At 40.1% G+C, this 26,341-nt stretch overlaps 1 protein-coding gene across 5 annotated transcripts in view; it reads left to right on the forward strand.

Moving 5' to 3' along the window:
• Window positions 1–26,341, forward strand: part of Znf385b (zinc finger protein 385B) — a 383,090-nt gene that overhangs the window by 98,549 nt on the left and 258,200 nt on the right. The window contains exon 1 of one of the 5 annotated variants that reach the window (XM_051184404.1): window positions 11,239–11,851. The exons of the other annotated variants lie outside the window; for them this stretch is intronic. Coding sequence (XP_051040361.1) covers window positions 11,827–11,851 — 25 coding nt within the window. The 5' untranslated portion in view covers window positions 11,239–11,826. Of the gene's footprint in view, window positions 1–11,238; window positions 11,852–26,341 lie in introns of those variants that run through there. 5 annotated transcript variants of the gene reach the window in all.

The following is a 26,341-nucleotide window of genomic DNA, read 5'->3' on the forward strand; positions in this document are numbered from 1 at the left end:
GACATTCTTTGGAGGCACAGTTTTTATGGAAATAATGCAGTGAGAACGAAGCCATTAATCCTTGTAAAATTCAAAATCACTTGCTATCTTAAAGAAAGGAACTTAAATACAGCAACATAAGTCTAAGGAGAAGAGAGTGTGAGAAGGCACAGGAGAAAATAGCTACCTGTAATTTAAGCCTGAAACACACCCTCCCTCAGCACAGAGAAGCAGCCAGCCCACACCAGACACCTTGATCACTGACACAAAGTGGTGAAGTGAGGTTGTTTAAACCACTGTGTGTGGTATACTCTCCTAGTAGCTTTCGAGACTCATATGTTGGTAGGACTTAAACCACCTCCTGACCAAAGAAGAAATCAGTCTTTCTTTATAGATGACATGATATCAGATATAAAATCCCAAAGAATCGATAAGAGCTGTTAGAACTAATATATGAATTCATCAAGATTATATAAGAACCAACACATAAAAACCACATAGTTATATACCAAAAAGAAATGATTGTATAGAAACAAATAAAAAAAACAACAGTACCATTGATAATAATAGTAAAATTAAATACTTAGATATATCTTTTAAAAGCTTGTATAGATTCCGTGTGCTTAAAATTATAAAATATTGAAGAAAGAACCGGAAGGCATTAACAGATGGAGATCTATACTATCTTCATGGATTAGAACATTCAACATATTTAAGATGTCAAGTCTCCCTAAGTTACTCTGTATGTTTATAAAATTTGCTACTAAAATCTCACAAGTGTTTTGAATCAAATATTGACAAGAGCTCTGTAAAATTCATCGGAAAAAGCGTAAATCCTAGAATAGCCAAAACAATGTTGACAAAGATAGGCTGTGAAGAATATCTATCAAGGAGTATGGCTGACTGATAGCTAAAGTAATTAAATAGTGTGATTGTAATAGATAAATAGACACATAGATCAATGAGAAACAATAGAGTTCAGAAATAGCCTGTACACGAACCAATTTTATTTATTTAGTGGCAGGGGAGAGGGCTTATGCATACGTGTGAAGATCAGAGGTCAACTTTGAGTGTCTTTATTGTTCCTATCTTATTAGCAGGAGATGCGGAGTGGGGAGGGGGGGATGAAGGTTTCTCTGTGAACCAAGGTCTTAATGGTTATGATAGACAAGCTAGCCAAATAGACTCTGTGATCTGCTTGTCTCACCCCACCCACCCCAGCATTGAGATTACAGATACCCCAATGCTGAGTTCTAAGTGGGTAATTAGAATCCAATCTCAGTCGTCATGATTACACAGCAGCTACCACTTACCCAGTAAGCCATTTCCACAGCTCCCGAATCAATATTTGATAAATGTGCAAAAACCATTCCAATGGAGGAAGAACTGTAGGATTCTTAGTCTTGATTGTCAGCTGATGGAACTTAGAATCACCATGGAAACAGATCTTTTGACATGACTCTGAGGGTTACCTAGATTAGATTAATTGAGGTGAGAATATCTACCATACATGTGGGTTGAGACCATCCCATAGCCTGGATAGAAGAGAAGACGTGAGCTGAACGCAGACATTCATTACCACATTTGTAGATCAGGAAAGAAAACTGCATATATTTCACGAAATAAATGAATATTACCTCAAAATAAATCATAGACAGACATAGCAGTAAATCATAAAGATAAAACATATGGGGAAAAATGAGACTCTCTAGGATATAAGACAATGCAGAGTTGCATTTTGAAACCAAATGCATGATTCACAAAGTGGAAAATGCAAATTTTAAAACTTTGCTTCATAAAATACCATGTGAACATGATGAAAATATAAATTATGAAAGGAAGAAAATATTTGAAAACCACACATTTCAAAAGCGAAGAACTACTATCTACAATATATAAAGAACAGTGGAAACTCAATACTAAAGAATCAAAGAATACAAATAGAAAATAATTTTCACAAAATAAAAAATGACCAATATTTTTGAAAGATGTTCATCAGAATTGTCCATCAGAGAAATGTGGCTGCCACAAGGTTTCATCATATTAACTATCAGAATGTCTGAATGGTAGTTACTACAGCCACATGCTAGCAGGATGCTCTCAGTTTACTCTTACATCTCAGATACCAAAGCAAGCAAGTAGTCTAGCTGGTGACCTTCCTATCCAAAGGCTGACTATCCTCTTTTTCCCAAGCATACACGGAAGTGATTCCTCGCAATCTCTATCCCACTCGCTATTCTCCTTCTCCGAGGAGCTGAAGGTACTAAACTTAAAAGTGTTGATGAGTGAATGAGTGATTATAGAGCTCTCACCTGGAGAGTTTGCTATTGGGAGCATTTCTGGGCTCCAGCTGCAAGTTACTAATTCAGTGATTCTCAGCTGAGGCTGGAGATCTTGTTATTGTCAGAGCTTCCCAGGTGATGCTGAAGCCACCACTGTATGGTTGTGCTGCAGAACCCAGATTTAACCTTTCAAGGGTGCTCTGCACCCAGAACATGAGCTGTTAATCTTAGTTACATGTATAATAAGGCAACTGAGCTGAAAGAAAGAAGCAAGGCGTTTGAAACAAAGCATTCTGTGAACTGTAATGTGCTTACCTCCTGTTTATTGATACAGATTGGGTGGGGCAGATATTGCCAAGTTTGTGCCTAGTGATTGCTGGGGTCTATATTGGAAGCTAAATAGATACGATGCTTCGATTTCAGCCTGTGTCCTCAGCACAGAAAACTTCTGTTGCTCATAGGCTCTCCTGCCCACCAGTGAGTAACGCCTCTCTCTCTGGTACCCTGATGCCCTTGTCCTTTGAAGCAGAAGCAGGATATTTGCCAGACAGAGTGACAAATACTTTTACATTTTGTTCACTGTGTCCTTAAGGAATGTTTGTACCTGCTGTGGAGAAGCATTTTGCCTGAGGGTTTTGGTGGGAATTGACTTTGTTCTGGGTCCTTTGAGATCTCGGTTTCCTCAGAATGGGAAAGAGTTCACTGCCAGGGAGTCACTTCTGATCTTGCCCTAGGCAGTGCTTTGGCACAAATAATGTTTAAAGATAGAAAGATCAGCCTGCGAGTAAGAGGTTTCAGCTGTTTGGTGGCAAGTCACACATACTCAGACACATCCAGAGGAGTGCTGGAGCTGCAGGTGTCCCTGCAAAGACCGAAATAATGCCTGGTACCCTTGACATACAGCCTATGAGGTGCGTGTCCTTGTTGACTTTCTGTTGCTGTGATACAGCACTGACTAAAAGCAGCTTGGGGGAAGGAAAGTGTTTACTTGTTATAGTGCATCATCAAACATGCTGGAAGGTGGTGCTCAAGGCAGGCACCTGGAGGCAGGAAGTGAAGCAGAGTAAACCTCTCCTTACTGGCTTGCTTCCCCTGGCTTGCTCAGTAGCTGCCTTTCTTATATAGTCCAGGCTAACCTGCCTAGGGATGGTACCCACTACCATGGGCTAGGTCATCCTATATCAATTAGCAGTTAAGAAAGTGCATCATAGACATGGCCATAGGCTAATCCGATCTAGGCATTTCCTCAATTAAAGTTCCCTCTTCGGAGGTGATCCTAAATTTGTGTCGAGTGAATGACAGTGGATGCAGTTTTCCTGTTGCTAGAGTTGCCGTCCCGCTTCAGCCTCAAATAAGCACACAAAGACTTACATTAATTATTAAACTGTTGGCCGATGGCTAAGGCTTCTTATTGGCTAGCTCTGTCTTAATTATTAAGCCATTTCTATAAATCTATGTATTTCCACATGGTCTTGGCTTACCGGAGAATTCCTAGGCCTCTTACTTCTTTGGTGGCTACACACATCTCTTTGCAGCCTCCCTCTGCCTACCTTTCCCAGAATTCTCCTCATCATTTTTCCTCTCAGTGTGTTTGAGGAAAGCAAGAGCTGGGGAGAGCAGGCCCTTTTCCTATGACTTTACAAAGAGTCTCAAAGCCTGAGGCCTTCAGCAACCCTGTTTTCTCTCAGTGCTTTCTTTCCTGCAGCGAATTAGACACAAAGAGTTAAAAGAATCCAGGGCCCTTGGTTACCTAACATCTGGCTTTTCTGGTTGTTTACTGACTAAAAGGTTAAAATTTCTCTCTCTTCTGTAATAAATTTGAAAGGAATTTCTGATCCCCATGTAAGGTTGACATGTGAAGGCTAAAAAGTAAGTTAGTCATTCATGGGAAGTGACCCACAGAGAGCAAAGGCAGTGTTTAGAATCTCAGATCGAGAGCTAGCTTGCCATGCCTGAAAGGTGGAGGCGGACCTGGAACGGAGGGTTAGTTAGAAAGAAGCCAGAGTGTGGAGGTTTGGGAAGATGGGCAGAAGGATTTAAAAGTCTCCCCCTCCTCGTCATCCTTGTCCTCTTCCTCCTCCTCCTGTATGATTTGTTTTATCCTCATTCTTTGGGTCAGAAATGAGGCATGTGCTGGGCTCAGATAGGTTGTTGCAGACTCTCTTTAGGGGACGTTAACCCTGGCTCCCACAGGTAGTGTTGACATGGGAGCATTTTGTAAGGTGGCCAGAGCAGGGTGAGGCTGCTGGTCAGTCACAGGGCAGCTCAAGTTCAAGATGGAAAATGATCCTGACGACATCCAAGAGGCAGTTTCCATTTGTCCTCCAGAAGTGTGTGCATGGAGACCAGAGGATGTCTTCCACAATTGGTTTTTAGGTTTTTTTTTTAACCTTAATTTTAGATACAGGGTCTCTCACTGAAACTGGAGCTCACTAAATTGTCTAGAAGGGCTGGTCAGGAAGCTCCAGAGATCCTCCTGCTTGGGCTTCAGCAATGCTAGGATGACCAGAGCAGGCTTCCTCGTCTGGCCTTTTCAGAGTGTCAAACAAGCACCCTACACTTTGCTAGAGAGCCATCTCCCCAGCCCCACACACCTTCCTTTGAAATTTTAAATTGAGTTTGAGTTTAAGACCTGTACACTTCAGGTTAGACAAGAATATTAAAACCCCCGGGGTGCTTTATAGCAGGGCAGGAGAAGATGGACAAAGAACAAGATGAGGAGAGGGTTTGCCAGTTGCAGCGTTGTTGTGAAACTTTGTGTCTGTGAGTCTCCTTGCTACCTCTAGAATCCATTCATTGGCTTTTCCTCTCAAACTGTTACCTTATTTTATTTCTATGCTACCTTTTAAAATGCTATTAAAAATCGGGTGGGAAAGAGACACTGTAATGGATACTATGACTATGAAAATATGTGTTGGGGATTGAATACATAGATCTCTCTCATCTTGCAACTCTGATGTACTTAAGATGCTAAATTTATCCTCAAGGGTGTTTTCTATATGAAGTTGCAATGACACAGAACTACCACACGATGGTGCCAAATGTCTATAGAAACTGAAGGAGTTTCCTCATTCCCACCTGAGGGTAGAACTTATAAGTTTATAAGCATGGAAAGCAAAGAAGCACACACAGTGATAATGGTGGCTTGTGGATGTGCACACAGAGACGGGGGGGGGGGGCATGTTCACAGACATTGTGGGCATTTTTATATGCACTGGCAAAATCTGTAGGGGAGTCAGTTCAGTTGTGTGTAGTTGGGGGAGGACTAGGAGAGCTTGCTGTCTGGTTCTCAGGAATAAAAGTAGCTGTTTAAACGATTGATTATCACCTCCTTTATGGAGAAATAGTACAAAACTGAAAATTTCTAGGTATGGACATGAAAGTTAGAAAGGTCAGCACAGGTTTGTATGATCCATGCGCAGATGGGGCTAGCAGAATCCACTCACACAGGGCTACAAAAGCCTTTTGCCTTCCTCCCCTCCCTCTTCTTTTCCTCTTAAAAAATATTTTGGCAAGAGTCTCATTATATAGCCCAGGACAACCTCTAACTTTCAATCCTCCTGCCTCCAACTCCCTTGTGTTGTCTTTACAGATATGCGCTATCAGTGTATGTCAATTGTTAATAGTTTATTGCATGTGTCTGAGTATTAAACCTGCATGTATATCTTTGCACCTCTTGTGTACCTAGTGCCCACGGAGGCCAGAAGAGGGTGCTAGATCCCTTGAAACTGGAGTTACAGATGGCTGTGAGCCTCCATGTGGTTGCTGGGAATGGAACCTGGCCCCCCAGGAAGAGCAGCCAGTGCTCTTAATTGCCGAGTCACCTCTCTGTCCCTGTTTTGATTTTTGATTCATTAGTACCAAGATGAGAACATGACAAAAATTGAAGTATCCGTGTCATTTTAGTGTGAGGCAGGTGGCTAAAGTAGTTACAATGTATTTAGCCCCAGGCACCCAAGGGAAGTTTTTTCTTATAATAATGATCACATGGTCTTTTTTGTTGGGCAGAGTCCCGGAATCTTCATGAAGTAATGCACTTTAGAGGGCAAGGGCCTGGACCTTCGAGAACGGGTATGAGCTTCTCATTTTCCTAATGACAACCCAGGAAAAGTCTCTTGCTGATGCGAGTTCAGAGGGTGAGGATGCGCCACACAGAACGTTTTGTACTTCTGGTATTTCACCTGTACATATGACTTTGATTTTGGCATATTTTACAAAATCTATAGCAAGGGTGCTATTAGTGGCTCCTGTCTGTCTTCCCAGCAACATTCATTTGGGAACCACACTGAAGAGGTCATTGGGATTCAGGCTCTTATTAATGAGAGTGATTTGGAAATAGGATGCAGGCTGAAGTTGTCACTCCAAACTCTTCACCTTAGGAAGAGCCTTTGCCAATTTGGATGATGTTACAAATTTAGAACTACCAGTGAGGTAGATTTGGTATCGTCATTATTGAACAACATATAAATGGTTAATAAAGCAAGCAAAGGTGCTCCTTGTGTAAGTGTAGAATTCTAAAGAATGAATGCACACAGGATTTTAAATAAAACATGTAAAAAGAATTAAAAGGCGCGGTTGGCCCTTTTCCAACTGAGGAACTCTACTTTGAAGAGCGCTTTTGGATATGAACTTTCATGAACATTTTATTTTTCAAAAGATGAGGGCTGGCTAGCATCAACTGCTTGCTTTTTTAGATTTTGAAAAATAAATAAAAACACTTTTTAGTGTGAACATCATCTTAGGCCACTAAAGCAAACATTGGTAGTGTTTTGAATCATCAAAGGCATTCTTAAAGCCCTGATGCCTTGTCGAAAAAGAAATGTTATCACCTCTAAAAGGAACTAGGAAGAAAGGCTTTGGGGTAGCTGGCTCAGTGGTGATGTGAGATTGATGAATTCACCCTCTGCCATTGGACAGCTGTCCCCGTCGCCCTGATTGACTCTACTCTTTGCACACCATGTTCTACTTTACCTTAATAGCATCATGGGAAGGAGGCTGCCTCAGTTGGAAATATCTGTGGCACACTACATCTGGCTGTGGCATTGGTATGAGGCCTTGGTGTGGCTGGGCACTGGTTCTTGGGCTGACTATGAAGTACTTTGTTTCTTCTCCCCAGATGAGGCGCGTCTGGAGATGCTGTGCAGGCTAGGTGCTGCATGTTTTATGGACCCTAGTATAACAGCATTCATGTTGTGTTCACCCACTTTATTTCCAGTAGTCAGACTCTTACGAGCCTGCATTCTAAGTCCAAAGACTGTTGACCTATAAATGCCAGAAGTTCACCTATTCCTGCATAAACATGCTTTAGAAGTATGTCAAGAGATTATGACCTTTAGGTAGGATATGTTGATTTTATTCTTTAAGTGTTCCCCAGCATCTGGAAATGCCATTTACCCTTTACAAATTAAAATAACTTTGTCAAACCATCAAAAAGTACTTTGGTAGCTAAGGAGACAATTGTGGATTTATTTTTAAAACACACACACACACACACACACACACAGAGAGAGAGAGAGAGACTTATAGTAAAATAAAGGTTTCTTCTTCCCTTATGAAATGACTGTGATCACATCCTAGAATTTAAGATTAGAGCCTCACATCCAGAATAGAAATTAGGATGACATCCCTTCACACTACTGTGCTCTGTGACTCATCCCAAAGCAAGCCTACTTCCCAAAAGCCATCAGGAAGTGATAAGAGAGTGGCTGCTGTTCTGTAGAATCAAAAGCCTTAAGTCAAGTTCATGCTTTGCTGTACTAGACTTACTTTTCAAGTATATTGTTCAGGGGACTGGAGAGATGGCTCAGTGATTAAGAGCACTGGATGCTCTTCTAGAGGACTGAAGCTCAGTTCCCACCACCTACATGGTGGCTCACAGCCACCTATAACTCCAGGGAATCCAACACCTTTTTGTGGCCTTCATGGACACTAGGCATGTGTGCTGCACAGACACACATGTAGGCAAAACAGCCATACTTGTAAAATTAATGAGGTACTTTTTATTTTATTATATATATTTTATGTGCACTGTTGTTTTGTCATGAGTGTCAGGTTCCCGTAGAACTGGAGTTACAGACTATTGTGAGCTGCCGTGTGGGTGCTAGGAATTGAACCTGAGTCTTCTGGAAGAGCAGTCAGTGTTCTTAATTGCTGAGCCATCTCTCCAGACCAGTACAATAATTTGAAAATACATTATTTGGGAGGTTCACTCATAGGAAGAGCATGAAGAAAATGCACCATCATGGTCACATGTCTTGGAAAGATTTATAGCAAAGAACATAACTATTTTTGCAAGTAGTTTTGAAGAATACCAAAGTCAGTACTATACAGAGCAGGCACAAATAAGATAGAAACATTCAGAGCATCACACATGATGTTTAGTACAATATTGTGTGTATGGGTACAATGAAAATAGAGTAACAAAAGCTTAAGACCCAATGTTTCATGTTCATTCTGAAAAATATTCTTCCCTTTACTATTTCTTCTTGACTTTAATGTATTGGCTTCAGAATTCTTGGCTCAGTAGGTAAGCTTGCTTGATCGTTGAGCAGAAGGACTTAAACCCAAATCCCTAGTACCCAAGGAAAAAGCCCATCATGGCTGCATGTGCCTGTAACCACAGCACTAGGCAGAGATGGACAAATCCTGCAGTTTACTGGCTAAGCCAGCCTAGCCCAGAGCACAAATGTCCACTTGAGTGAGAGTCCCTGTCTCAGTACCACAAAGTAGAGTGTAACAGAGAACACTCTGTCCTGCTTTGACCTTCCCATGCACTGAATACTCACATGCATACAACACACACACACACACACACACACACACACACACACACACACACACACACACACACACACCAAGCACAAACACCATTTACACCAAGTAACCAGTGGGTAGTTGATACTACTATGTAGGGTTTTAATTATTGTTCAATAATCGGGGATGACTTCTTCTTGCCTTAGGTCCCCATGTCCTAGTTTTGTCATCCTGTATTATTGCCACATTTCTGCCCCGCTTTGTACCTCAGACTTCCTAGTGTCTTCCCTTTTGTGCCTATCTTGCTAAAGGAACATTGCCCTCCACGGTTTGCTTATGCAAGAGAAGTCCTGCTTAGGTGCCACTTTCCAAGCCAGAGCTTTTAAGCAGAGACCCTTCGGCAGATCTGCAGTCTTTACTGTGTAATTCTTGCAACCTAAGAAGTTCCACAAACCAGGGAGTTTCATAATTCATCCTGATGGAAAAATTGGCCTGAACTGATCTGAGGTTAATTGTAATGTTTACTTATTCTGTCTTACATGAATATGCATATTTTGTGACAGAAATGCTAGTGCGTCTGATTAGAGTTAGTGCCCCAGATCTGCAGGATATATCATGCCAGTCATTTATGGTACAAGTGGGGGGGTCACCTTCCAGAAATACAAAAGGATGGGTATTTGGAATGTTCCACATACTAAATGTTTTATGAAAAGTGACTGAATACATTTTAAAACTTCTTTTATTTTTGTTTTGCCTGTATGTGTGAGTATCTTCATCTATGTATGAACATTGTGTGTGTGTCTGGTACCTTTAGAAGCCAGAAGAGGGCATCTTGGAACTTGGTTTATGGAAGTTTTTGAGCCACCATATGAGTGCTAGGAGTGGAAGCCAGGTCCTCTGTAAGAGCAGCACATGCTGTTAACTGCAGAGCCATCTCTCCAGCCCTGTTGTTTTATGCTATCATTGTATTGCTAGGGTTCTTTGCTTGTTGTAATAAGTGGAAGCATCTTCAGGCACAGCCTTCCATACAGTATTTGATAAGACCAATGTCGTGTCTGTATCTGGGGTAGAAGAGGGTAGGGAAGAAGGGGAAGATGACAAAAAAATTAATATCAGGATATTGAGCATTTGGGAAATCTGTGGTGTTCAATGTCATAGTCTCATGATACATTCAACAGTTGCCTTAGGGTCTTCACAAAATAGGTGGAATTTAAGGGCAAAGATACCTGCAAAAGGTGACAGTGCCTAGATATGTGCATTTGTACGTATGCTATGCATGTGTCTACTGGTATATGCCTGTATTCTGCCTCCAAGGAAATTGTCTAACTAGCAGTGTGTGAGGAGCCAGCCGTAAATCTAAAGATACAGTGAGGAATCCTAGTGGGAGGGCCTTGTGTCATATTGCTCCCAAATGCTGTTATGCAAATGAGTGTTTACAGCTAGTGCTCGTTTTTTACACAGATGCTTTAGATTGTACACACCATTAAAATCACCACCTGAAACAGTCCCATTATTAGCTCTGCTCCGACCCAGTCGTGCACAGATTCTCAAGTCAAACTATGGCCTTACTGCATGCATCCTGATTTGCTCCGCCCTAACTCAGTGAGAACCTAAAACCCGGTTTTGAAACTGCAGCAGACCCTAGGTATGATCTTTGTGAAGGCAGCCCGTTAGGAGTTGCTTCGGGTTATCTTGGTGATTTATGACCAATGTTTCATGTTCTCTTTGGTTTTCCACTTTTCATCCACACATCAAAGACATGTGTTTTGCAATCTCCCATCGTCGCTCCTTTCTGAGTTACCGTATGTCTTTTAAAGACCATGTCAGCTGGCTCTATTTAGTAACAAAAGAGGAAGAGTAATATTAAATTGGGAGTTGGCCAGAAGTGGGATGTATGAATTTAGTGAACCTATTTGCTTCTTTTTTATTTTAAGATAAGTGAAATCTTTCTTACATGGTTATTCTTTTGGTCACACAGAATAAATTTAAAATTTTTGCTGTTTAAGAACTTATCTGAGTGAAACTGATAGCATCCTGTCCTAGCGCTAGCAGAGCCCTGCACATTTCTTCCTGTCATCTTAATTTACTGATGATAGTTAAGAGTTAAAGGGCAGTTAACTTGCTTCTTAATAGACATTGTCAAATATATGGAAAAATTTCACCATCATTGCCGTAGACTCTAGTGACTTGATTTGTGAATGAAGAAGTCCTGGGAGCCTGTAGCTGCTTCAGATTTTTGCAGCCTTAATGCTCAGTTCTTATACTATGGACTGATTTCTTCTGTGTACCCTGCTTATTGTTGAAAAGCCAGAGCTATTTTTAACATTCACACGATTTTGAAAGACGATTCTTCATTCCACAAGGTTTGTTGCTAAATCTGTGGAGCCTTTCATAATTACATCCTTTTTGTGGTTTGCTCAAATTTGATCACAGTGGCTGATTTCATGCATTGATAATGAAGGCTTAGGTTGCCTGTTTCTCGGCACCAATCCACCTCCGGCTCGTAAGTTGACAGTGCTGCTGGTTTCAGCATTCGTAGAGATCCAGATTGAAACTGCTCTGCTTTCTTAACAAATGACTCAGAGCGTGTTCGTCCTTCCCTAAAATGCTGCCAGCATGCAAAGGATTTTCAATGAGAGCGCAATAAGCCAGCAACCGGAAGGGTTTGAGCGGCACTGATGTAACGTGGGGCTGTCACGGATAATCAGGCTGGAGCCAAGTCCCGGTAGCACTGTACATCACACTGGCTACATCCTGGAAGTTTTGTTTATCCAACTTGGTTGCTTGTGAAGCTGCTGAAATCCCTTCCAGGATGTGGAGTGGACTTCCTAGCAGAGGTGAGCACCTTTATTCTATAAAACTTGGGTACTGGGGTCTGGGATGCCGGTAACTGATTCTCTCAGCTGTTGTTCAGAATCCTGTGGAGTCATCAGTGGTCTTTATTATATTGGGCTGACACTTCTGTAGGGGAAAATTGAAGAGCAAATGCAGCAGCCTTTAATTTTATTCGGAAGTAACTCTAAATGGGTGTGATAAGCATTCTTCTTTTCCTCCCCTTACTAGCTGTGTGCCGAGGACATCTTACCAGCAGGTGACTTCCTCTGCATTTTAAACATTCAGAACAAGTCAGTGATATGCGATTTGCTATTATTACAGAAAGTAGGCAATTAGCAGTGTTATTATGTGTTTCAGGTATATAAAAAAAGGCTATAAACAAAATATGTTCTACAGAATCTTTGACATGAAAAATTTGTAGGGGGAAACAAATCATGTTTACAAGGTAGCTGAGTAAGTGAGAGCAATGGCTTGCATACTAGAGATGACACCGTGTTAAGCTTGACATTATTAATAATTAAAAGTTATGACCTGTCATGCGATGGACAGCCTGCAGTAATTGGTTCTTAGTGGTGGTGTGCTGGTCAAGAGGGGGGAATGAATATTATTTCTTTATGAAGTATGCATGGGCTAGGTGTGATATTTTAAATGTAGCATATTTTGTCATTTAAATGTAACTTTCCCTGGTGCTCACCTGGGGAAGTTAAATGACCAGGAGATCATACTCACAAAGATCTGATGTAGCATGTTAAGTATGGTGTACAGGAAAACCAACAAGATTAGGGGTAGGATCAAAGTCAGCCTCCTATTAGATAGTTCCTATCATTTAGGCTCTGCTCAACTCTTATCTTATGTGACCAGAAGCTGTTTTTAAACAAGAGAGAGGATATAAATGTTGCATTGCATTCAAATAGTACTACGTTTATTGTGTGTTAAGTATGTTAGGGGCACAGAGAAATCTGTTTCCATTTGATTGGAGACTAACATGACATATGAGATTTGAACATATATGTGTGTTTTTCTTCCTATATGTATTTAAGGATGCTGTTTATAGTGTTCAGGTTTAAAGTTGTAGATAAGTGTGTGCTTCTCAGAAGACTCAGGAACCCCATTTCCTGCCAGTGCATGAAAGCCTGGCTAAGCAGATACATCAGGAGTAAACCATTTGTGTTCACCAGTCTGTCTCGGCAAGTCCCAGGGCCACTATCTCAATAGAAGCCACCGTGTGCTTTTGAAAGCATGAAATGAGTTTTATCCCAAGCACATGGTTTCTTATTTAGCAGCTCTTTTTATGGTAATGGTCACTCTGCGGTCCACAGCGAGGATTTCAATGTTCTGCCAAAGCTGATTGTGTGTGGTAGGAAACAAAAAAGGAAGAAGGAGAGGGGAGGTGGGGAGCCCAGTGAGACCCTCAAAGGGAAAAGCTCCAAAGTTCTCCATCCTGTTTCATTCAGGATGCACAGATCTGAATTGTCTGACAGGGTGCAGTGTGGACCTTCTGTAGGACAAGACATCAAGATAGCCATGTTCTGCATCATACAGTGTCTGCCCCTCTCTTTGCAATTTTTTTTTGTAGAAACTGCTCTACTAGGCCAGACCTTGTTTTGCAATTCATCATAATGCTTCCCTGTTTCTCTGCTAATGCATGCTAAAGCCCTGCTACAGGGAGTGGAAAGCATTTGCACATTTCATATTTTATGTAAACAACCAATGTTTGGCTGTCTACATATGTGTGCTCAGATCGGACTGAGTTCAGACAGCAAACAGAAACAGTCTGAAGAGACATTGAAAACTTGGAAAACAGATTCTGCCCTGCGAAGACTTCATCTTGGAATTTCAAGAACAATTTTGGTTTGCTTTCGTGGAATATGAACAGATGAAATGTGTTTATAAATATGCTGTCCTTAGGTTTTTCTTTCCAACACTTGTTGAAAGCATTTGAAACAGAGGTGACCAAAATTACAAAGAAATGTAGGGAAATAATATGTTCTTGTTATTGTTTTTAGAAATAAGAATAATGATTTCTTAGAGTTGTTCTCTGCATGGTGTAATAGGCATGCAGGTGGTCTGGGATGTACATACTGAAATGCTGATGCATGTGTATTTTTCTCTCCTGTGTTCTAAAAGCCCTTTTGGAACCTTTAATTTCATTATTTTTTCTTTTTTATTCTTGGATCTTTGCCTAGCTTAAATGATTACACTCAATTAAAGATTGAAGATAAGCCATTTCTCCAGATGGCTAGGCAGTTAAGAGTATGTATTGCTTCTACAGAAGACCTGGGCTCAATTCCCAGCACCCATGTTGGGTAGCCCACAACTGCCTACAACTCTAGCTCCTGGCAATCTGGCATGTCTGCCACCTGTAGGCAGGTACCTGTGCATGCAGTGCACACACACACACACACACACACTCTCTCTCTCTCTCTCTCTCTCTCTCACACACACACACACACACAGAGGGAGGAGAGACAGAGAGAGAGACACAGAGAGACAGAGGACAGAGAGAAACCTAAAAAGCAATTTAAAACAAAAGTGTTTTTGTTGAAATGCAAAGATGTAACACATGCCATTTTTTTTATTAGAAAAGATGTGGTTTTAGATAAAGCATAATTTTAAACAACTTATTTTGCTTTTATTCTTTCTGGAATGTTCTGCCACTAGCCATCCTCACATTGTACAGTGGACTTTATCACCCCAAAGCCCAGAGAACTAATTGTGTTTATGGCTAGAGAATTGAAATTCTAGATGATGTTATGTGTTTACTCAATGAAAGCCGTTAGAGAAGCTTTAGGATGTCAGAATTATCTAGAATAGTGAAATTTGCCTTGCACACGCGCGCGCGCGCGCACACACACACACACACACACACACACACACACACACAGAGTGAAGAAAATCCACTCGGGGGAACAGGAGTCAACTTGTCCTATCTGCCTCAATCCCTCCAGCAATTTCTCTTTATAAGTAATGGAACCTGAGATGTCCCAAGGAAATGACCTGCCGACAGCTCAGACTTTCGCATGAAAGATCAACAATCTGGTCTTGTTCATTAGAAGATTTTTAAAAGCAATTAATTCTGAGATGTAGCCCATGGGAGTACCTTGGTTTTATCTGGGAACACCACTAGTTCATGGAGCCTTCCCACTTCCCAATGGTCTGGATAATTTGCGAACTTTACAGTTTGTTTCTGAGGTATGTTGCTGAGGCATCTCTGACCTCAAAGCTCTATTTTCTGTCATCCTGTCTTCTCATTGACTTTCTTTTCCTTACTTCCCACTAATGAACTAGGAAGATCTTGTTTTATGGTGGGTAGATTTAGCAAGTCAAAACACACGGGCTTCCAGTTACACTTTAAATTTTAGCTAAAAATTGTAATAATTTTAACTATGATTATGTTACGTGTAACTTCAGGGACATGGGTATTCTGAAGTTGATTATTGTTGAGCTGATGCCAAGTTTGGCCAGGTGCTGTGCACTGGTCTAGCCTCCCTACCTGCTTTCCCAGTCAGAAACTCTGTAGGTGACAGCCTATAACCTTGGTTCTTGCAAAAGTCAACATGGAGGCTCCCTGTTGCTGCAAAAGCAATCTATTTCTATGGTCGGATTTTATTCCCAAACATGCCTGCTGTTAAGTTACCATTTGAGAAACTTAAAATGGGTAAAAAATAGTGCCACAGAATGGAAATAATGACTGTGTGAAAGCTTCCTATAATTACTAAAATAAATCAATAACAGCAGAACAATAAATAATAGCTGCCAGTGACATTTCAAATAGATGAGAATTATACAATTAGCTTCCAATTGTTATCCCTTGTCAGTCAGAACATTTTCAAGACTTCATCAGGTTTGAAATATTTATAAATTAGTTTTTCTTGGTTGTGCTTAGGATGCTTAACAGAAGTTTCCTCCTGCGGTGCCCTCTCCTCCACCACTCTGTCTGGCCTTTATTTAAATGTTCTTTTCCTTACTAATCTTGGGACTGCCCCATGGCTTTCTTAGAAATGCCAAGAGACTTGCCGGTTTGATTTGGCAGGAAAGCTTGAATTCACTATTTCAAAGTAAAGTGGAAAAGATAATATTTGTGTCCACTCCATGTACCCTGCGGTGGCAGATTGTTTGAGCGGGTTAATATTGGGTTATCACAATAATGGTATAACGTATTTGTATGTAATTGTACGTATGCTGACCTACACTTACCCCTGAGCTGCCCTAGTTTTCACCTCTCTAGAATATACCAGAAACCTTGTGTCCTGGCTCTCCATGCAAGGATATAAAGCGGCCTTGTTCAGATACTCCTGCTTTCACCTAAGGCTATATTGGAAAAAACATGCTGTTCATCTGCCTTCTGCATTCCTTACATCTCTCAACCCCACATGTTTTTGTAAATAATCCCTACACGAATAAATACATATCTGTGTATAAGTTAATTCCCAAAGTCAGAAAAAAAATAAGCATAATGAACTTCTTGCACTGTGATAGTTTTGTTGTACTTGCTAGGATGCCTTATAACTAATTAGTAGTGTCAGGAGAAAAATTAAATGTATGGGGCATTTCTTTAACCTTTCTGTTCCTGATCTAAAGGATGACATCAGTTTTCCTGTGTCAGTCATGTGACATGTCAAACCAAGAAACCCATTTTGATGTCAAAATGATTATTTTCTTATAAGTGCAGTTGACCTGAGTTTTGAAAATAAGGGGTAGCTGTGGTGGTGAAGTGTTGTTGTGTAAACCTTACCTTCTTTGGCTTAAATGCTTCCTATCAACCAACACTTTATTTCTCAGTATCTTGTGTACATTTTTATTACCATATTCATACCTATTAACAATATATGCTTCTTTCAATATTATTGCTTTTATTTCCAAGTATAAATGTAAATATTTTTGTTTTCCATCATTATCCTGTTTTTCACAACTCCCCCACCCCCCAGTTTTCCAGCCAAGAATGTTACTATGTTACGCATCCCTTCTTCCAACTGTTTAAAATGAGATCTGTGGTCCTTTTCATTATCTAAACTACACTCTTTAGGAAAAGATTCTCTCTTTACCTTAAACATTACTCTCTGTGTTCTCTCCAGTAACATCCTACACACTTCAGGATATTTGTTACAGCAAATGATAACGCGAATCCATGGTCCAACTTAACAATCACTGAACATCTTATCCATGGTCCAACTTAACAATCACTGAACATCTTCCAGGGTTTTTTTTCTCCTGAAATTGAAAAGGTGCTGGTGAGGTCAAGATCCTTGTTTGAAAGACTCTTAAGATCCCTAAATGATAAATGCCATGTTTTGAATGTGTCACCCAAAATTCATGTGTTGGAGACATAATCCCTAGTGTCAATAGTGTGGAATCGTGAGGCCCAAGGCAGGTGAGCACTCCACCTTCATGAGTGCAGTAATGCCATGAGCATCAAAGGCTGGGAGTACATCTGTATGCCTGACCTCTTGCCTTCAGTGTGTGATGCCTTTTAGAGCGAAGAGTCCTTCCCAGATGCAGCCCTAGATCTTAGACTTAGCATTTTCTGGAACCCTAAGATGTCAATGTCGGCTCTTCATAAATTACCATGTCTTAGATATTCTGTTAGAGCAGCACAAAATGGACTGAACTTTGAGGTAGAAATACATGTGTATGGAAATAACAATATATTTATATATACACTCATATAGATGGAAATAGCAATTAAATAATAAAAAGATGCCTTTATGAGGGAGTACTTAAGTTGTTAGAGTTTAGTAGATTTATGTCTTCTGATCTCTTCTAGGAATCTGCAATACCACAGGGACATTTGGCCAAATGTCCTTCTGAGATTTCAAACATGGTATTGATCAGTGATTGTTAGAGATCTATGGTAATGCTAGTACTAGAGAAGCCTTTGTTTATTTATCTGGTTTTATTTTCTCAGTCATTAGTGTTGTTGTTTTTAGAAGAAATATCTTCTAGGGGATTCTCTTGCCTTTTGGCAAAGAAACAAATAAAAAGCAAAGCAAAAAAACAAAAGCAAAACCCAAAAAATTATCTCTTCTTTGCTGAAAGTTGTTTTGGATGGCAATGATAACCAAATTTAGAAATGGATCCACAATAACTCCTTTTAACAATGTTGTCCTGTCTTATGTTTTATATATTATATGATAGCTGATATTCCATTAGGCCTTTGTCTAATTGTAACTTTTGGAGTTTGTGTATTTAAATATACGATGGGCCAAGTGAGATGGCATGGTCCATATCCTAAGCATCCAAATTTTTCCTACATCTGGGAAGTATGGAGTGGATACCACTTCTATTAGGAATCTGAAATGGCTCTGGATCACTCTTTAGTGGAGATAGCATGGAAATAGTCTATAACATAGATCTCTTGGTTAACTACAGCTAGTTTAACCAATGTTGGATTCTTAGCAGCAGATTTTACTGTTATTTTTATTTTATGTAACATGTGTGATAAGTGATGTAAATCATAGGTCTTAGTAATAACAGTAGCAATAGCTCTTGTTCAAGCTAATGTTATACACTGCTCTTTATACGTGTAAACTCACTTAGTCTCTTTATCTTCATAAAGGGGTTTGAAGGAAGCAGAGGGCGGTGAAGTTAAGTCAACCACCCAGAGTCATACAGCAGCTCAGCTGAGAATTGACATTCTCAGAGGGGCCCCAGAGTGTACGTTTTTAATGAACACCCTAGACTAGCTCTCAGTAAGAGGATCCACACCAGTGACAAAGATTTAGTAAATGTGTAAGTGGTTGAAGACCTATATTCAAGGTGTACCTGGCTCATAGGAACGTAGAGTGAAATACCCTAATTTGTGAATCAGCTCAGTTACTTATGACCCAGTCATTGCATTTTTCATGTTATCCAGCAAGTATAGAAAATACAAAGAAAAGCACAGGGAATGTCAATGCTGATCTATAGAACCCCTTCCACACTGAATGATCAGTCTCTGGAGGTGCATTCTTTTAGTATTCTCAAAATGCTCCTACTCTGCAGCCCTAATTAGAACCACCGGGTTAATTCCTTTAAGAGGAAATGAAGATGGGAGTGAAAAACAGATGTAGGAGTATGGGTGAAACAGATAAATCAGAGTGAAAAGTATGGTGTCATTGCCATCCACCCTACAATTTTAATGGTGTGGTGGCTAATCTTTGTTACTGGGCTAGATTTAGAATCCCATAGATTGGAGAGGCACATCTCTGGGTATCTGCGAGGTGTTTCCGGGCAGCATTAACTGAGTGGGAAGGACTCACCCTGAGAGTGGCCAGTCCTGTCCTGTGAAAGGAGGGCATGGAGTGTTGGAGACAGTTAGCTTAGAGGTGGCATTCCTGTTTCTCAGCTTCCTGGCTGGCCACTAAGCGAACAGCACACCTTTGGCAGATTCTTGATACCGTGTATTTTATTCGAATGCATGCAGCCAAGCAACCTTGAACCCTCTGAATCATCTTAAACTAGAAGTCAAAAGAAAGAGTTCCCACTCTGAGCTGTTTCTGTTATGAATCTGCTAGTAGGGTGCAGAAGGTAGCTACGACATTTGGTATATGGCAGTCGGAGAACGATTAGAGTGATGGAGCTTAAACCGTGCTCTCAGCTCAGCTGGACAGAACAGGTGAGCAGTGTGCGTAAAGGTGGGGGCTTCTCATGATTTCATAAGTATGACCAGCATGACAGGCATGTACTGAGTCCTTGTCAAGAAGAAATAAGCAAGGGACTGTTGAAACAAAAACAGGTTGTGATTTAAATGTGATGAAAGGTGGTGTAGGGTTTGGATGGATGGCAACAGTCTATGATCATCCATTCTCTGATGCAATGATTACATGGGCATATTAAGTTAAAAGGGTAATGCTAAGTGGTCATGTATTTGGCTGTACCAACTCTGCTTCTAGAAGTGAAGTGGTTTGAGAATGTTTTCTGAGGCATTTGAAATCAGCCATACCACAGCTGAGCCTTCGAGATCACAGGCAGATGATTTTACTAGTACAGATTCAGTCTCCTCATCTGCAGAGAAAGATAGTAATGGATTCATCTTATTATGGCCACGGTGAAGGATAAGTGAGAACGGCGAGCTGAGAGAACCGTGTAAGTAGAAGATAACCACTGTAAGAGCTGCATAGATGCAAATGCTATCTTCATGTCTAGATTGTAGTAAGTGCTCACTAATTCCACTTACTATTATTTGCAAGTTACTCTTCCTATGTTATAGCTATCTTTGTAGTAAGATTAAGGTCTCAAGATAAACCTGAAAGTGGTTGGTGTTGGTGGGAGATGTGGGGTTGGGCATAGCAGCTGTAAGTTGGATGCAACAGGATGTGAACCTTTGGGTATTGAAGGACCCACAAAGTGTCTGTCTCAGTAGGAAAGAGACTCAGGGTGATACACTGGAAAATCTATTGCTTTTAATTCTTCATCCACACCCAATTGTTAATCCATTTGATCCCTGTCATGATCCTGAAAATAGAAAAGTATAATTTGCTCACACATTGATGGTAAATTAGCATAATAAAAGCAGTAGTGGAGATAGTGCAATCTAGCTATGACCACCCAACTCTCTCTCCTTCTCACTCCCTCTCTCTCTCCTTCTCTCTCTCTCTCACCCCTTTCCCCCTCCTATCAGTACCCATACAGCACATCAGTGTATTTGGCTGAATCTGGATGCACCTTTGCCATCTACATATGAAAGAGCAGACACCATCATCGATAGACTAGTTTGAACTTAAAAGGGTGAAGTATGAAAAGAGACTGTGGTCAGCGAGTCTCCTTTATTCCACAGGAAAGGTATAAAGCCTTTCAGACTCGGAGGAAAGCCAGGTTGATGATTTAAATCTGAAGGAGCAAGCTTACCAGTCAATGATGTTAACATTAGCATCACATTTTATGATGTCTGACTGGGAAAGGGGCTTTGTGAGCAGTGTAATTAACTATCCTTGACACACCTCACGCTAAAGGGCATGCTTCTTTAGCACAGTGGAACAAATCTAGTGCTTAGCAGGAATCACCACGGATTAAAATTTTAATGGTTCTGTGATTTGGAGGAGGAACAAGGGCAGGAGAGGAAAGTTTCTACTTTGATTTGCTGATGAAAAGAAAACCTAAAAAAAAAAAAAAAAAAAAAAAAAAAAAAGATGTAACATAATTGGAAGAAATATGGTGTTAGTTTTCTTTCAGTCAAATTTGTAAACTTCCCCAAGTAAACTGTCCTGCTTTCTCTCATTTCAATAATAGTAGATTATAAATTATAAATTATACAAAAATTTAATAAAAAATTACACAACTTAAACAATAGGTTACACTCATCTAATATATATTTACCTAATATAACCTTTAGCTCTAAGCTACTATTGCTACTTAGGGTTTTATTGACTAAAGTATCATATTTATCTTCCTTTTCTCACATTTAAATATGTTTATAAAAATATTTCATGTTTATACAATATGTTTTTGAAATAACTAACAAAATATATTCAAGAATAAGCTGTTTGCCCATATTTACCATACTACATTGTACAGGAGCAGAGAAAGCCCCGATAGTGAGGGCCTCAGTGAATGTGTATTGTTGACACAAGCCAAGGCCTTGTCAAGGACTCTGTGATCTAAAACCCATGCAGAAATGGCAGAGCAACCTCTGTCCCAGGATGAGGCTCAGGGTGTAGACACTGGCTTCAGGGAACTCACCGAGGTCAGAGGAGGGAAAGTTGCCTAGAAGAGCAGGTAGAAATTTGCATAAAAATTCTTCTTATATAGGTAAAAGAGGAAATAAGGAAATAAGGAAGAAATAAAGAGAAAGGAAGAAACACAAGTAAGGATACAAGAACAGAAGGGTCTGTGATGATATTTTGTTTATGATCTAACAAATAAAGCTTGCCTGCAGATCAGTAAAGCAAAGCAGCCAACCACTAGAGAGTTCTTACCTCTACCAAGGCTGGGGCCATCCTATCCTCTGTGTGACTACAGACTGAATACACTGCAGTCCTGTCTCCTCCTGCCTTATATTCCTCTCTAACACTGGGATTAAAGGTGTGCACCACCACTGCCTTTGCCTATGTAACTGACTTGTGTGGCAAGCTTTGCACTGAGCTTCAAGCAAGCTTTATCTGTTAGATCATAAACAAAATATTACCACAAGGGTCATGATTCTAAGGCCTGATATAAAATATGGGGGCAAGGCAGGCATAGTGTTGCACACCTTTAAGCCTTTAATTTAGCACTCAGGGAAACAGACAGGCGGATCTCTGTGAGTTTGAGGCTAGCCTGGTCTATGTAGTAAATTCCAAGAGAGCCAGAACCAAATAGAGATACTCTGTATCAAAAGGCTGGGATGGGGGGGGGGAGCAAGTAGAATGTAGAGTCAGGCAACTATAGGTTGGTGCTTTGAAGGTGTTTTTGGAAATCTTAGAGGTGTGGAGACATTGCAGTTTCCTACATTTGGGGCTGTGTTTTGGCCTTTAGTCTTCAGGGGAGCAGATTATGAGTTTGGCTCTTGGGAAAGGAATAGGAGAGAAATTAAGTAATAGATACAGGGCTGAAGTTTCTTCACATGAGAGCCCAGACCACCTGATTCTAGCTTTCTGCCCGTGTCCACCTGTCCTTTCTTCATTTCCTTGCCACCCCCCAGTCAGGCCCAAGTCCCTGGATCCACACATGGACATGGCACTACGTATTATCTTTAAAACCATCTTTCTCACATATTAGACTGTGAGTATCTTGGTCCTTGTTGTGATCCCTCAAATATGTGACCCTGACTACAAATATCCAGACGTAATAAATGGTTCAATCAAAACACTGGCTAGAGGATAAAGCTCTTTGCATATAGGATCTGTGAATATTTCTGAAGAATGCAATACATTATTTGATAGTGTTCTTAATAAAACTTGCCTGTGTATGTACCTGGGTATATGGAGAGGTCAGTGTTGGATGACCTTAATGTCTCCACTTTAATGTTTGAGACAAGAACTTTTGTTTTTGGGGGAATAACTCACGATGGTCACATAGAAAAGGATATGAAAGATGTAGGGAGTAGAGGGACCATGGAAGGAATGTGATGCTATCAATGTGAAGGGGGGTGGGATGGGGAGATGGTGGGGGAATAGGAGGATGGAGGGAGAGGGAACTGGGATTGGTATGTAAAAAACGATTGTTTTTAATTAAAATAAAAGAATTAATAAAAACATAGCTTACCTCAGTAAAATCTTGTAACATTGCCTAGTGATAACTATATCTGGGGAAAAGACAGAACAAAGGTCATCTCATCCTGTAATTCGAGGTAGCCAGTCCTCTATACTCCTGAGTGTCTGCCCCTGAGAAGATCCAGGTGAAAAGCTGGTATTTGGTCAAGTCTGAGCAGGTGCTGTACTGTGCCCATCTGAACCATTTTCCATATCCAGACTTAGCCTGCCCGATGGTTTGTGGGTACCTTCAGTGCCTGCTGGGTCTTTACTTCGAAAGCATTCCTACGTGTGCAGTTACTCAAATGTCCTTTCCATCAAACATTTGTGTTACGTGTGCACACAAAACATCAGGCCTGGGCATTTAGTGCTATACTGAGATCAGATTTTTTAAAAAACAGAACACTGTCTCATAATACTAGGTGATTTAACATGGAGCAGTCACCCCAGAACTGACAACCTCAAGGAGTCCAACCTACATATGACAACAGCCTTACAACCTTACTTCACTGTGCTCAGTTTTTAATTTTTGGAGTGCTATGAATTGAACCCAGTGAGCTGCATCCCTTCACTCCCACCCTGATCAGTTCTATCAAGATCACAGACATACAACATGTTCTGATGTGCTCCTCAATTTGTTCTAAGGCACTTTTGAAAACTGCTACCTAAAGGGGTTTGCACTCTACAATGATAAGAGTCTTTGGAAGAGCATACCAAATGATTGACAGTGAAAAGCTTATGGAAGGATTTGTGATTCACTCTTAACCCCGGTTCCTGTTAACTGTGTGGCAGAATCCAATCAGGAAGGAGAGAAGAGTAAACTAAACACCTCTGTCAGAGAGACTGATGCAGTGCTTAAAAACATGGTATTTGTAGGAGTGATAAAAAAAAAAAAAACACAAAAAAACAAAAAAAACAGTGTTGGATTCCTCTCTTGAACAAATTGGTAACAGTACCAGCCAGACCTGAACATGGAGGTCAGTGATTCTCTGAGTCCTGACCCCTTTGGGGTTAAATGACCCTTTCACAGCTGCCACATACCAGATATCCTGCATATCAGATATTTACATTATGATTCACAATGGTAGCAAACTTCCAGTGATGAAGTATCGATGAAAATAACTTCATGGTTGGGGTCACCACAACATGGGGAACTGTATTAAAGGGCTGAAGCATTAGGAAGGTTGAGAAGCACTGATGTTGGTTGAAAACAAATGTATGTACATTTAGATGAAGAACTAGATGTATTTCAGTCAAGTAAATGCATAATTTCTAAAAGTTTAACTCATTTGAAGTATAGATTCTCATGTTGAAGATTTAGTTATATATTTTTTTAAGTAAAAAGAAATCCCAATAGAGTAAGTTTGGCTTTTGTTTCATTAGGAAATCAGTAGGGAATTGTTCAAAAAGCTGCTCCCCCCCCCCCAATCAATTCTCCTTGTCTTTGTATCACCATAATCGCTGTTGCTTCTCACTAAACCTCATGGGTATAAAGTCCTTTCCAAGTCGTTCACATATTCATTTACATGACTATTCAGAAGCCTCTATTAAGCATATTTTTTCCTAATTACTTTCATATCAGTATAGAAATAATAGCCAACTTACAAATGGACTCTGTTGCAAGAGTTGATTTGCTAGTTAATTTGTGGTTTTGAAGCATTTTTCTTTTAGACCTAGTATTTTAAGTTAGATTTGGGCTTCTGAGCCAGCTAAGCACTAGTGGGGGTGGTGTCAGAATAATGATGCATGAGTTCCACAGGAAAAATGAAATTCGCTCCTGCAATAGAAAATAGTGAGAGAAAGGTTACAGGTGGTAGGGCTGAGGAAGGATGAGTAAGAATTAAAATGGACATGATGAGAGCAACATTTAAGACCTTCTTCTACTATTGCTTGGTATGAACAGTCTTGAGGGATAGAAGAATGAAAAGGGGATCTTGGAATATAGTGGTCATGTGATTTACCAGTAACATGGGGTTCTTTTAAGAGTTATTAATGACCAAGCCAGGGTTCCAGACATCAACTCAACTGCTTTCAACTAGAATGTAAGGCCACTCTTAAGTAAGGGTGTTGTGAATCTTACAGTTTTCCCTTGCATATGTCAAGTAGGTAAAACTTCAGATATTTTTAATTTAACAGCTTATAGTTAAAATTAACAGCTAAGACAGCCCCATTATTGATTAGTTTGCTATTTGGTCTCTGACCTTACCAAGAGCCAATAGTCACATGATCCCAGTAGTCCTATACTTAGGAAATTGCAGAAAATGAGTAGTTCATGTAAGCATTGTGCACCTGAAAGGTATGGTCACAACCTGGCTCAGTACTTTCTTGACAAAGTATATGGTTCCAAACTTAAGAATACAAGATCTGGCCCTTTGGTTTTCTGGCTGAGAAGTCTGCATCTGTTCTAAATTTCGTTTCTGCAAGCATTTTGCACTCCCAAGATTCTGTTCCCTTGGAGTCTCCAACTAGATTGGGTCCACCCCCAGCTGTTTCGATTGTATTTGATCACAAGGAAAGGGTTGCAGGTTGTCAGTAATGTTGACTTCATTAATTCAGCCCTAGCTTTGTTGCTTTTTATTTTTTTACCTGTTATTTATTTATTTATTTATCTTGATTTTTTTTTTTTAATGTCCTAGAAAATTAAACATCACCTTTTGGGATGTTTGGGAAACTTGAACTAAAAAGAAAGTTAGTTTCCCCATATTTTTCTTTGTGAGTATAGAGGAATATTTTCATTAGCTTCCTTTAATCCTGTTTTGACTCTAGTGTAAATGTTTTATGTGAACTAGATTTTCCTTAAAGCCCTCCTTTCATTCTGCTATGCTAGAATGTCACTTGTTCTTTGCCTTTACCCTAAATATAAACTACATGAATCTTTTAAAAGCTGTCACTTTAGAAGTAGGATTTAAGGAAAAATGTAAAAGTACTTGTGTTTCTCTAGTTTAATAGCTATCTAACTTACCTCTTATCAAGAATTTATAATTGGGCTTTTAAATAAATACATGTAATGTGGCTGTTTGGAGAATTTTTTCACATTTTTTTTTTTTCTTCTGTCTTTGGTTGTTTTTTTTTTTTTTGAGACAGGGTTTCTCTGTGTAGCTTTGGAGCCTGTTCTGGAACTCATTCTGTAGACCAGGCTGGCCTGGAACTCACAGAGATCTACCTGCCTCTGCCTCCTTAGTGCAGAGATTAAAGGTGTGCACCACCACAGCACAGCACACTGATTTCTTAATGTTGTTTTATTATAAAACAGTGAGTTTGCAATGTGATCATTACTAGCTGGTGACTGCAATTCACAATCAGAATTGAGGGCAACTCATGAGCTGGTTCTTTTAGAAGAAAACG

This window comes from Phodopus roborovskii, unplaced genomic scaffold, assembly GCF_943737965.1.
Source record: "Phodopus roborovskii unplaced genomic scaffold, PHOROB, whole genome shotgun sequence".
Lineage (NCBI taxonomy): Eukaryota > Metazoa > Chordata > Mammalia > Rodentia > Cricetidae > Phodopus > Phodopus roborovskii.